The sequence below is a fragment of the Zonotrichia leucophrys genome, chromosome 5 (assembly GCF_028769735.1).
Source record: "Zonotrichia leucophrys gambelii isolate GWCS_2022_RI chromosome 5, RI_Zleu_2.0, whole genome shotgun sequence".
NCBI lineage: Eukaryota > Metazoa > Chordata > Aves > Passeriformes > Passerellidae > Zonotrichia > Zonotrichia leucophrys.
Window position 1 is genome coordinate 58,995,741 of NC_088175.1, and position 13,328 is coordinate 59,009,068.

At 50.8% G+C, this 13,328-nt stretch overlaps 1 protein-coding gene across 4 annotated transcripts in view; it reads right to left on the reverse strand.

Annotated features, from left to right (window-relative positions):
* Positions 1-13,328, reverse strand: part of SAMD4A (sterile alpha motif domain containing 4A) — a 104,314-nt gene that overhangs the window by 9,461 nt on the left and 81,525 nt on the right. For all 4 annotated transcript variants that reach the window (XR_010440686.1, XR_010440685.1, XM_064715906.1 and 1 more), the window contains 5 exons: positions 8,704-8,813; positions 7,976-8,062; positions 4,679-4,985; positions 2,506-2,591; positions 929-1,047 (listed from right to left, as the gene is read on the reverse strand). Coding sequence is in view for 2 of the 4 variants with exons in the window: in XM_064715906.1 (XP_064571976.1) it covers positions 929-1,047; positions 2,506-2,591; positions 4,679-4,985; positions 7,976-8,062; positions 8,704-8,813 (709 nt within the window). In the remaining 2 variants the exon portion in view is untranslated. The remainder of the gene's footprint in view (positions 1-928; positions 1,048-2,505; positions 2,592-4,678; positions 4,986-7,975; positions 8,063-8,703; positions 8,814-13,328) is intronic.

A 13,328-nucleotide genomic window follows, 5' to 3' on the forward strand; every position in this document is an offset into this window, starting at 1 on the left:
ACATGGTGTTCCCAACACAGCCCTGCCTGGCTCTCTGACTGCACCTCTGGCTCTGCAGAGCATTCCAGTACTTTATTATTCTTTTGGTGAAATTTTTTTTCCTAAAACACGAACAGTTTGGAGCTTCAAGAGTTATGTCAAAGCTTAAATCCCCTCCTTACTGAGTTTGTGAACGATCAAAATTAAAAGGGAAATATAAATTAAACAGGAACTGAAATGAAAAATCCCGACAACACGCGGGTTGGTTGTAAATGTTGCTAAACAGGAGCTGAAAAAGCTCAGGGAGCTGCAACTGAGGAGGGAGAGCTGCTGTGGAGCTCCATATAATCCTCCTGGAGGGTATTATATTAATTATATTATATTATATTACATTATATTACAGTATATTATATTATAGTATATAATAGTATAGTATATTAGAGTATATTATTATAGTACAGTATATTAATAGATCAATATTAATATATTATAGTATATTATCATAGAATTATATTAATATATAATTATATAATATATAATTCTTCCTAATATCCAACCTCTACCTTCCCTGATGTAGTTTGAGACTGTGTCTTCTGGTTCTGTCAGACCAACCCCACCTGTTTGCAGCCTCCCTTCAGGAAGGTGAGGAGAGCAATGAGGGCACCCCTGAGCCTCCTCTTCTCCAGGATAAACAGCCCCAGCTCCTTCAAACATTCCTCACAGGGTTTGTGTTCCCAGCCCCTCTCCAGCCTCGTTGCCTCCTCTGGATGTGCTCAACATCCTTCCCAAGCTGAGGGGCCAGAACTGGACACAGCACTCAGGGGCAGAATGACCTCCCTGTCCTGCTGGCCACACCATTCCCAATCCAGGCCAGGTTCCACTGGCTTTCTTGGCCACCAAGGCACACTGCTGGCTCATGTTCACATTTCTGGCTCGTGTTCCCACGTACCTCCTCTGCTGCCGATAGCCCGACAGCTCCAGGAGGGATTTCCGAGGGAAAGACCGAAAGAGTTTCTGCACCTGCTGTTTCCATGACAGCAGCCTCTTCTTCTGGATCTCTGTAAACGCCTGTCCAAAAAAAAAACCAGAGAGAAAAAGAGTTAATGGATGAATATTCTTGTGGACAAAGCCAGCAGGGATGTGCATGTGGGAGTGTGGGTAAAGAAAAGCAGCTGGAGAAGGTGATGGGGTGAGTTGAGCCCCATCAGAAAGTCCAGGAGGAAACACTGGTCTTTCCTCAGGATTTACTCATCTCAGGTGGAGAAAATGCTCTGGCAGCATTCCCTGTGTCCCAGAGTGACAGCCCAGCTCTGCCTCAAGGCTGCCAACTCCTTTTGGCAGAGCGAGGCTTTGATGTGGGTCCTGACGGGTGGTGACACTTGTCACCTGGATGTGGCTCTAGAAATGCTGCCAGGGTGAGCAAAGCTGGGGTTTGGAAAGCTGAGCTGCCCTGTGGCATCCTGCATATTATCCTCCTTCTCAGGGCTGGGCAGAGCTTGGCTGTGATCCTGGCTCTGGGGAGGTCACCCAGGGTGAGTCTGTCACCCACCCAGGCGCCCTGCAAAGGTCACCCCGTCAGTGACAGAGCTGGCAGTGACAGAGCTGCTCCCAGAGCTCCAGGCAGGAGGTGTGGGTGACAGGGACACCCACGTGCCACCACTGCTAACTTTAGACACCCTAGGTCTCTGCTGGAGAGCAGCAGAAGTCTCCAGAGGACAATCTGGAGGCTAATTAGTGCCTGACTTGATTGCTCGGAGCCACTCAGGAGGAGATGCTCTCTCCTGGCGCTGATTACGCCGGAGCCAGCACAGAGGGTGGTCCTGGGACGTGGGTGGCTCTGCTGGGAGAAGTGCAGAGCCACTTCTCCCAGCAGTGGCACTTTGGGAAAAGTTCCACGTCCTCCTGGCTTTGCTCTCTGGTCCTCAGCTTCCACCACTTCTGCTCCCATACAGGCAGGTGATGGAAGCAGCTTCTTTCAGGTAGGAGACACTGCAGGACACCAGGGACACTGACCATCCCTCCCTGCCACCAGGCAGGAGCGTGCCAGAGCCCTGTGGCACAGCCTGGGCCATCCCAAGCCATCACCCAGCCAAGGCAGATCCTCTGGGAGCAGGAACAGATGGAAAATCCCTGTTGCAAAATCCCAAGAGCACGTGGTGCCAAACAGGAGGAGGCAACGCCGGGTCTGTCTGACGGGAACTGCCTGCACGTTCATCCCAGCTCCTGCTTTCATCCAGCTGCTGATGGGACTGATTCTTGCTTTCATCCAGCTGCTGATGGGACTGTCACGAGCCAGATGAATTTCCCAGCTCCAGGCCTTGGCAATTAAAGCAGCGTGGGGGGAAGCAACATTTCCATGCACCACGTTGGAGCTACCGGCTGCTCCAAGGCTGCTCTGTCACAATTACTATTAATACCCCCCAAAAATATTTGTGTTAGAAACCCAAAGGTTTACATAAACAGACACTTTGGAAACAGTTTCCAAGTGATGAGAACAACAGTTTTAGAAGATGTGACACGACTCACCTCGTGGATTAGACATTTGTCTATGAGCTGTAAATAGGAACTTATATTCTCTTCATCGGGTCGGGAAACTAAAAGTTGTGTGCAGACTGGAAAAAAAAAGAACAAGAGAAGGGAAATGGGGATGGGGACACCAGGATGGGCCCCAGGAGGGGTCCCACAACCACCTTGGACATCCTGTTTCCCTTGTGACCACAAGTAGGTTTTGCATCAGTGAGAAAAAATGCCCTTCCCCAATTCCTGCCGTGCTGTCCTATATTTAGGGCCAGATTTTGTTCTCTGTTATGATGGTGTAAATCCAGAGTAGCACCATTGGAGTCCCCAAAATTAGACCTAAGCAACTCAGGGGCACAGGAATAATCCCTATTCATAAGCAAGAGAGCTCCTTCTCCCACGGCCAAAATCTGCCCCCACTGCAGAGTGGTAAATTCCCACCTTCCCTGAAGAATTTTAACCTCTTTTGGAATGAATGCCATTGAAGGAAGTGGGAATGAGCTCATGAGTTTCTCCTGTTGTAAACCCCTGGGCAGGGATGCCTGGGGGTCCAGGAGGACACCACACCTTGGCAGGGCTTGTGTCACACTCTGACATTTGTCACAGAAATAAAATGGGGCCAGAGCCCCACGTGTGGCTGTTTCTGCAGGGAACCAGCTGGGGACAGATTCTGCATCAGGTTCCTGTGTAGACAAAAATCTCAGCTCTTTTTTTGCAAGAAAGGTTGGAAATAGAGACAATGCTGATATTTCTTTGTGGCACCCCAACGAGGTTTTTCCTATTCCCAGTCTCCTGCAGATGAGATCCCCCCCTTTTCCTTTCCCCAGGGAGATCTCCCTCCCTGCAGCCAGCACTGACACCTCAGGTGCCACCAGCAAGGTTAGGGCACATCCAAGCTCACACAGATTTGTTCCAAGAGCCCTGAATATTGCACAGGAGGTCAGTCCCCACCTCAGCTTGCCCCTGTTACCTCCCAATGTGTTATTCCTGATGCAAGGCTGCACACCCTGCACTTGACAGGGAATGGCACCGGAGTATTCTGGATGTCCTGCATCCAAACTGGGGCATAAAAAGGGGCTGGGATCCACTGATTTGCACTCCAAATGGCTCATGTCCAGCCCATGCACCACTGCTATCCTACTCCAAGCAGAGCAAGTCCAAGGGATGCTGCTCAAAACACCTCTGGATCAGTGGGATGACCCCAGGGCTCTGGATGGGATGAGAGAGGACATCTTCCATTCCTAACCTTGGGAAAAGCTGTGATTTCTCCCTCTGATCTGGGGCAGGGAGAGGATGCAAGAGGATGCTCCACCTTGAACCTGCAGTTTGGAATGCATGCCATCCACCCTGGACCTCAGGCAGGCAGCTTGAGCCATTGCTGCCCCTCCCCAAAATCCCAGGCCACCTGCCCTATCTTACCTCTAACCCCAGCATGACAGGACCTCAAAAAACCATCACCCCTCAGGCTGGCACCTGCAGGAGCTCAGGGAAAGGTGGGCAGGGAAAAGCTCAGGGAAACTCCTCCCTGGTGATGAGACTGGGACTTGCAGGAGCTCAGGGAAAGATGGGAAGGGGAAAACTCAGGGAAACTACTTCCTAGTGATGAGACTGGGACTTGCAGGAGCTCAGGGAAAGCTGGGAAGGGAAAAGGTCAGGGAAACTCCTTCCTAGTGATGAGACTGGGACTTGCAGGAACTCAGGGAAAGGTGGGAAGGGAAAAGGTCAGGGAAACTCCTTCCTAGTGATGAGACTGGCACCTGCAGGAGCTCAGGGAAAGATGGGAAGGGAAAATCTCAGGAAAACTCCTCTCCAGTGATGCGACTGGGACCTGCAGGAACTCAGGGAAAGGTGGGAAGGGAGAAGGTCAGGGAAACTCCTTCCTAGTGATGAGACTGGGACCTGCAGGAGCTCAGGAAAGGTGGAAGGGAAAAACTCAGGGAAACTCCTCCCTGGTGATGAGACTGGGACCTGCTCAGGAAAGGCAGGGAGGGAAAACTTCAGGGAAACTCCTCTCCAGTGATGAGACTGGACTTGCAGGAACTCAGGGAAAGGCGGGGAGGGAAAAGCTCATCCTCTCCGTGATGAAACTGTGACCTGCAAGAGCTCAGGGAAAGGCAGGGAGGGAAAACTCAGGGAAACTCCTCCCTGGCGACGAGTCCCAGGAGAAAAGGCAGCTGCTCACCTTTGCCCATCACTCGTGTGAACTGCCCGGGCAGGTCACCCTCGGGCAAAGGGGCCCCTCCCGACTCGCCCTCGCAGCCCGGCAGATGGTGCTGCTGCATCCCGGCGGCCGCCGAGTCCTTGCAGTCCGAGCCCTGGCCGTCCCTGTCGGAGCCCAGCAGCGACGGGGGGTGCCCGTGGTGCGAGTCCACCTCCCGGCCGTGCTCCTCCGTGCTGGAGCTCTGCGAGGAGTAGGCTTTGATGGGGGTGAGGATCATTTGGTGCAGCTCCTGCAGCGGCACACGCAAGTTGCCGCCTTCCAGGATGTCCTGTGGGTGGAAGGGAGAGAGGAGGTTTGGCTTTGCAGGGATAACAGCATCCCTCCTGTGACCCCCTGGGAATTCCCAGCTTTGCTCCTGTCTATTCCACAGCCAGCGTTTCATTCATCAAGTCTTTTCTTTTTATCAGGGGAATGCTGCAAGGACTGTGTCTGATTATCCATGGATGTGCTCAGACCTGAATCCTCAGAGATAAATGTGCCCCCATCAACCACTGGGACCCAAACCCACCATCAATGTTTCCACATTTCCACCAGGGAAGAACCCTCAGAGATAAATGTGCCCCCATCAACCACTGGGACCCAAACCCACCATCAATGTTTCCACATTTCCACCAGGGAAGAACCCTCAGAGATAAATGTGCCCCCATCAACCACTGGGACCCAAACCCAACAATGTTTCCACATTTCCACCAGGGAAATGCCAAGTCCATGGAAGTGACTGAGCCTGGGTGATTTCGATGCCCAGAGCAGCAAAATGTATTTTAAAATATCAAGTATTTTGTGTATTTTAAAACTTTATCACATCACTGAGTGCTGAGCTGATAGTAAAAGGAGGCTTGGGCTTTTCCTAAGGAAAAGAAGCCCTTGGAGATCTGTCCCATTGTGCCAGTGAGCCTTGGAAGGAATCAGATGTGGTTCTGACAGAGCAGATGGCAAAAATATATTTGTTGGTTCCCCAGGAATCCTACAATCCCAACATTTCAGCTCTATTTCATTGGAATTACATTAATATGGGCTCGTTTCCTGCTTCCAGCATCACCTTCAAGCCTGGCTCTCATCAATTGCTGTGCCCCTAAACTGCTTGCCACGGCATCCTCATGCTCTGGGATCACCCCAGAGCCCAGGACCATGCTGGGATGCAGGAGCCTGTGCTGTGGCAGCTGTGGGGACATCCCTGTCCCCTCTGGGATGGGCTGGGCAGTGGATGCAGAGGGCACAGGGAGGGTTTCAAGGGCAGCAGGTGATTTGTGGTCAAACACAGAACTGAAACTCCCACGGCAAAACCATTCAGAGATCCTGGGGCAGATCCACCCAGGAGGGAGAGAATTTGGGCGCACCCCAGCTTTGCTCCTGGTGTGGATCAAGAACTCCATTTCTATGGTCAGATCCTTGTCCCACTGATGGGAAATAACTGCATTTTGTTTTTAATGTGGCCTGGAGCAGAAGAGCTCCCTGCAGGCTCCTGCACAGTCTGGCTCATGGGACACTGCTTGGAAAGAGCAACTTTTGGAGTGAATCCTGATGTGCTGAATGAAGGAAGGGACACTAAGTGGGCACATGAGATGTCTGCAAGCCCTGAAACAGTTGTTGACTCTTAATTCCTGCTGCATTCCCAGCTCACTCTTGGACGTCTCAGCTCCATTTCCCACAAAGATCTGGTGTCAGTCTGCTGGGCACTATTTTTCTGGGAGAAAATCCTGCCCTGCTAACTAACAGAGGGGTGGAGCAGCTCTTTCCAAGAAAGCAGCAGTATTAAGCAGCACGACACTGCCCAAAACCATCAAGTCCCACACACGTGCTCTTGTTTAGCAAAACCTGGATGGGAAGCCTGATGGAAGAGCAGAGATGTCTCCTCCCAGGGAAAGCAGCTCACAGGCAGCTCTGAGCCCCAGCAGAGCAGGCCAGGGTCACAGTGCCACAGCCCAAAGCCACCCAGAGGGCTCCAAACCAGCCCCTGCCACTTCCCTCCTGTAGTTCACAGCTGTGCCAGCTGAGCTGGGCTCCAGCTCCTGCACAGCACCACTCAATCAACACCAGATTCCCAAATCCCAGTGGAGGAGTGGAGGGAGAGGCTGTGCAATAGCCTGGAAAACACAGGGCTGCAGCCAGCTCCATCCAGCTCTTGGATTTAATAGTTATTATTAATAACGGAGGTAAATATGGCTTTATTAGCTCCTGCCATACTCTGAGCACAAGCCCATATTATAAATAAATAGTGAAGCAGTGAGCTAAGGAAAACACCAATAAATAGCAACACACCACAGAAGTATTTAAAAGCCCCTAGTGGGAGGCTCTGCAAGTTGCTGTTTGAAGATGGTGCAATTAAGTATAATATAATACAGGGATAATAAATAGGGAGAGCTTGGGTGAGCTGCTCCCAGCCAGGCTGTGGTGCTGCTACTCCCCCAAAAGCCCTTCCTGCAGGGTTTAAGCTTTTGTTGATGTGATAAAGAAGTTTCTATTTATTCTCCTTGGAAATTCAAGCTGTTGCTCAGGCACTGATGTGGGTGTTTGGTGTTTTATCCCAGGACAGGGTGCACGTATGATGTTCCAGGAATGATCAAGTCTTTCTGAGCACCCTGGAGCTGGCCAGGCCTACAGGGTACATCCATGCCAGCTGTGGGAGATGCATTAGGACCCACTCTGCAAAACACAGCTTTGAGCAATGTGGTCTAGTGGAAGGTGTCTCCCTCACCATGGCAGAGGGTTGGGACTTTAGGGTCTCTGCCAGCCCAAACCTGTCGCAGACATCTTTTATGGAAAATCCTTTCCTTAGGATTTTTCCTCCTGAGAAGCTGGAAAGCCTCAGGAACAAAATGCAAACATTGATTATCTGCTGCTGTGGAATGCAACAGGTGCATCTGGGATTGGTCTCATGTGGTTGTTTCTAATTAATGGCCAATCACAGTCAGCTGGCTCGGACTCTCTGTCCAAGACACAAGCCTTTGTTATCATTCCTTCTTTTCTATTCTTAGCCAGCCTTCTGATGAAATCCTTTCTTCTATTCTTTTAGTATAGTTTTAATATAATATATATCATAAAATAATAAATCAGCCTTCTGAAACATGGAGTTAGATCCTCATCTCTTCCCTCATCCTCAGACCCCTGTGAACACCGTCACACAAACCATTCTGGAATTCTGTGAAACAAATTGCATCAGACTCCCACAATATGTGTGAGCAAAGAGTACTTCACTCCAGAATTAATTCCTGGCTTCTTGAAAACACAAGAAATACAAAGATGGTTGTGATTACTTACCCCTTCTAGAGATTTGAGCAGGTTTTGTCTTTCTTTTAGCTTTTGGATACTGATGACAATTTTGTGTCTTGCGCCTTTGGTAACGTTCTGCAAAACCAGGATAAAATTTGATGTTAACACTTCCACAGGGCAGCTGGCCCAACCCAAACCCTTCCTCTCCCAAACAGAAAGGGCTGCTAGAAATTAATTACATTTTTGAGTGCAGGGATTTGTGGGGGACATAGAAAACCACCCAGAGACTTGCTGAGGATGGAGACTTCCAGCTGGTCTGTCCCTCCCTGGTGCACCTCACACATGGAGAGCAATGGTGCTCCCATTCCTCTTTACCCCAAGGATAATGCAGAGGTGAACCTGAAAGCAGTGGAGGTTGGAACCAGATAATTTTTAAGGCCACTTCCAACCCCAACCAGCAATATTCTATGATTCTATGACATTTTCAAAGGCAGTCAGCCATCAGAGCTCCACTGCCTTTAAGGGAGTTGCACCACAGGTTGCACCCCTGAAACTCCTGAATTTAATCCCAGTTGGGAAAAAAACCCCAAGCACAGCTCCCAGTGATGGGACTTCCATGCTGGGACTCCAGGAACAACACAGGGACAAGGTTTATTTCAGGTACAATGCGAGATTTTTTCACTCCCCAAGACCCAATTCCCCTTTTTCTTCCAACCACAGGAAGTCACACGAAGGGGCTTTGGAAGCTGTCACCCCCCAGGTGAGGTGGGACATACTTGTGCCTCGAGCTGGCACTCGGTGAGGGCCATCATCTCCTCGTAGGTCATCTGGGAGAAGAGGGCGGCGTACTTGTGCAGCCTGAGGCTCTTCAGCCAGGCTGGGACATCTGCAGCACAAGGGAACAACAGGAGAGCTCCAGTGAGTTCATGGAACGGCACAACCACGAGCAACAGCACCAGCACCAACATGAGGGGCATCCCAAGGGACACCTCACTGAGCCTCATGGATCTTTGGGAGGACACAGGGCTGTGGGTGTGGATGGGACAAGGAACCAGCCCCTGGATGGGGACAGAGAGTTGTGGATATGGATGGGTGGAGGAACCAGCCTCTGGATGGGGACAGAGGGATGTGGATGGGACAAGGAACCAGCCTCTGGATGGGGACAGAGGGATGTGGATGGGACAAGGAACCAGCCCCTGGATGGGGACACAGGGCTGTGGATGTGGAAGGGAGGAGGAATCAGACCCTGGAGGAGGATACAGGGCTGTGGATGTGGTTGGGACAAGGAACCAGTCCATGGATGAGGACACAGGGATGTGGACGGGACAAGGAACCAGCACATGGATGGGGACACAGGGATGTGGATATGGATGGGACAAGGAACCAGCCTCTGGATGGGGACATAGGGATGTGGATGTGGACGGGACAAGGAACCAGCCTCTGGAGGAGGACACAGGGATGTGGATATGGATGGGTGGAGGAACCAGCCTCTGGATGAGGAAAGGAACAACAACAACCCAACATCCTCAGAAGTTGTGTTTCTGTGGGAAAGCCACTGGGAATTAGCCCATGGGGAACTGCCCACCAAGCTCCTCACTGCTGTTCTCCCAGGAACATGGGAAGTGCTGCAGCTCATGCAGTGGTTGAGCTCAGGACAAGCAAAGGGCTGTTTGTGCATGGCAGACACTGATTTATGGCCTGAGGGGTGGTGGCATGTGCTGAAAATGGAACTGCCTGCTTAAACAGAGCTAGAGAGCTGGGTTTGGGATGGAAAAATGATGTGCCATCAAAGATGGCCCCATACCCTGCTTCAAAGGGTGACCTGGGATCTGAAATGCACCAACTGAAATGACTCTTCCTTCCCAGCTGTTTCCTGCAGTGTAGCACCTCTATGCCCAGCTGGAGAGGTACCCAAAATAACATTTATCCTCCTGACTTCCATATGGTTTCACAGTGAGGAACCTGGGAGGGGAATCCTTCCTCTGTGACATTCAAAACCCCACGGACTCCATGACGAGGTGCCCTCCGTGGAGCAGGCAATGTGACAACAAGCAGCTGTGCAGGGTTTGCAGGTTTGGGGGTCTGTGGTGACACCCCACAAGGGAGGGGGGGCCTGCAGGTGTCTGTGCTGCAGCACAGCACTGGGCCTGTGATGAGGTTTTTAGTTTGAAATGCTTTGTCAAATTAAGACCTGCTTTATTCAGCACTCACAACCCCACAGGAGCTCTGCCACAGCCCTCCCAGCTGATGTGCTCTGCTCCCAGCAATGCCTTGTCCACAGTCCTTGTCCCCTTCCCTACCAGTGAGACACTGGGCAGCTCATTCCCACTGCTGGGACATCCACCTCATGGTGTGGGTGCAGGAAGTCCCACAGTGTTGAGCCCCACCTGCAAGCCAAGGATTGTCCATGACCTCCTCCTGAAGCAAGGTGGTCTCATCACTGGAAGGGACAGGGCAGGAGGGACCTGGTTTGGTTCCCAAGGCAATCCATACATCTGCCAGAAGTCTCCTGCTGCCCAGGCTGATCCCAAACCCACCCTGCATCCAAGCAAAGAGGATGCAAACAATCCCAGCATGCTGCATCCCGCTCACACTCCCCAATCCCAGACACACACAAAGATTCACGTGTCAGTGAAATTGCTCAAGTGCTGCACAGGAGATCAACCCCACACCAAACATGGGGAAAGGCAATGACTGAGCACAGAAGGGCTGAAATTCAGAGTTTTCCAAAAGTTCTGACATGCAACAGTCCCAAAGTCTGCTACCAGCACCCTCTTAAGCTGATTTCTGTTTGAAATAAATGAAAACCTCTCAGCAAAAAGCCCCATTTCCAGTACAGGCTCAAGTTTCATCATCATTTTAACACAAAACCACACCATTCTAGTGACAGCACATTAAAAGTCTCCCTGATCCCACATCCCCATGGGACACCTGCATTTGGCACACATCCATGCCAAAGGCAAAACCCACAGGGATGCTTCCAGAACAGATTGAACCTCACACAGACATTGAACCCTGCAGGAAACCCTTCTCCAGCCTTTGCAGAAGCAGCTCTGCATCAGCCTGACTGGATCATGCCTCAATTTTGGGGACAGTGATGTCCCAGAGCTCCCCTGGCAGCAGAGATGTGATCCTGGAGCAGGCTGGGCAGAAGGAGCCATCTCAGGACAGACAGAGTGTGTTGTGTGTGATGGAGCTTTCCCCATTCCCACAGGGAAGAGGCAACCAGGAGGTGCAAGGACATCCAAGGTGATTTCCTGGTCCCTGGAAAGTCAATTTTCCCAGTGCTCTCCACGGATGGGTGAACCACCTGCCTGCAGAGCTACTCTTTAATCAGCAATTACCAGCAGCTAATTGCAAAGTCATGGCACGGCTGTCAGGAAATTTAGAAGGAAAACAACTCACTCTGCAATATTTGCACACAGGACACCTTGGATATACTCCCAGCAGAAACTCCTGGCTCTACCCACACCTGCCTCCTGGTGCTCCCCAAGCTGTGCCCAGGAATCACAGAATCCTGGCATGGTTTGGGTTGGAAGGGCCCTCAAAGATTATTTAATTCCAACTCCTGTCCATGGGCAGGGACATGGCAAGGGACAGACAGATAGACAGACTGGGATCCATGGAGAACCAAGTGTCCATATCTTCCCCTGGAGAAACCAAGAGCTAGGATAAAGCCAAAGGGCATTTTCCCTTCAGCATGAAGATAGATGGAAAGAAAAGAAATGGGAGCATAAAGATAGACAGAAAGGAAAGAAATTGTTGACAGTGGGGGAGATAAACTGGGGATCTGTCATGGGTTCCTCACATTCCAGAGGGTCTGGATCCTCCTGGATATCCTGGATGGATAAAGAAGGAAGCAGGAGCAGGGGGACACACAGCCAGCAGAGCCTGCAGGCACTCAGGGAGACGTGGCTGCAGTTCAGGACTTGGCAGCAGGAGCAGCCAGCCTGGATGGAGAAGGAGGCAGCCCCATAAAAATGCAGCAAACTGTGTGTTTGTTTCTGCAGGAACCAGAAACGGCACGATCGGAGTGCACAGAACGGGCAGTCCTCTCTTCTCTCCTTTTTTCAATTTTTTTTTTCAGGAAAGCTGTGGGGATACAATGGGTCATATGCAGCTCACAGAGCTTTGTTATTTGAGGACGATGAGCTACACAGCCACAGGAATGCTGTCTGGAGGCAAACAAGGCTCTGCTCTGCTTCCAAGTCCGGTTTTGGGCAGCACACCTTCAATAAAACGAGGACTTTTTGGAAAAAATCCTGGCGGGGAGAAGCAGGAACAACCCCAAGTTCAGAAAACATCATCTGGGAAGGCAGTGGAATGGTTCAGCCTGAAGAAAACCCAGCTGAGGGGGGAGGACAGGGCAGGCAGAGACACCAGAGGTTGTGAACATCTGTTCTGCACGTCCCTGGACTGGGGGACAGAAGCCATTTGGCTGAGTCAGCAGTGGGGGAATCACGTTTGGGAGTCTGGAAAGGGACAGCCCAAGGAAGGGTGGACATAGCCCAGCTGCACCCAGCAGCAAGGGATGTGTTAATATGTGGGGTTATTTAATTGATCATCATCAATCACAGCCTCTGGGTTCTGTGGATTTGGCCACACAGGTTGATTGCACAGCACTGGGAAGTTTCTCTCCATGCACATCTCAGAGCTGCAGCTGTGGATCACAGGGAGCCAAGCTCCCCACGGCCTCCTCCCCAGCTCCTTCTGCAGAAACCTGGAGCAATGTGGTGTTAAACAGCCCTCCCCAACTCCCAAAAAGTTCTCCCTGGCCAGACAGCCTGCAGGACCTGACCTGCCTCTGTTACATTCCCTAGAACCATGAGGGGTTTTTCATGCATTTATTTCATGCACATCAAAGCCATCCAGAGCCAAGCCAAATGCAGTCCCACATCACACAGATTTATCCACATCTCAATTTGTCTGTAATTAAACTGAAATCAGACCTTGTGACTGTTAAAAAACACAATTATTTCCCTATTCTGATACACCACTGGTTTGCACACAATCGAGCTGCTTTGCATTAATACAAATTGCAGTTGTTTAAATCAGTCTGAGAGCTGCAGGGTCATTCTCAGTCTGTTCCCAGGAACACACAGTTTGTGTGTTTGCCCAGTTTTTAGCTGTTTATTCCTCCTCAGCCTGAAGTTTCCTCTGCATCTTCGACTGCAGCAAGTGGGGTTCATTTCTGCCTTGTTTACCACCACAACCACATGTATTTATTGCCAAAATCTCTGTGAAATGTAGGTATAATGGGAAAACCAACCGAAACACACAGGTTAAATTCACTGCAAACAAGTACCCCAAGCCAAAATCTCCCCAGATACTTGGTGGGTATCAAACACTGCAATGGCAAATCACACGTGGCTGGCTAAGCTTGCTCTAAGCTATTTTTCAC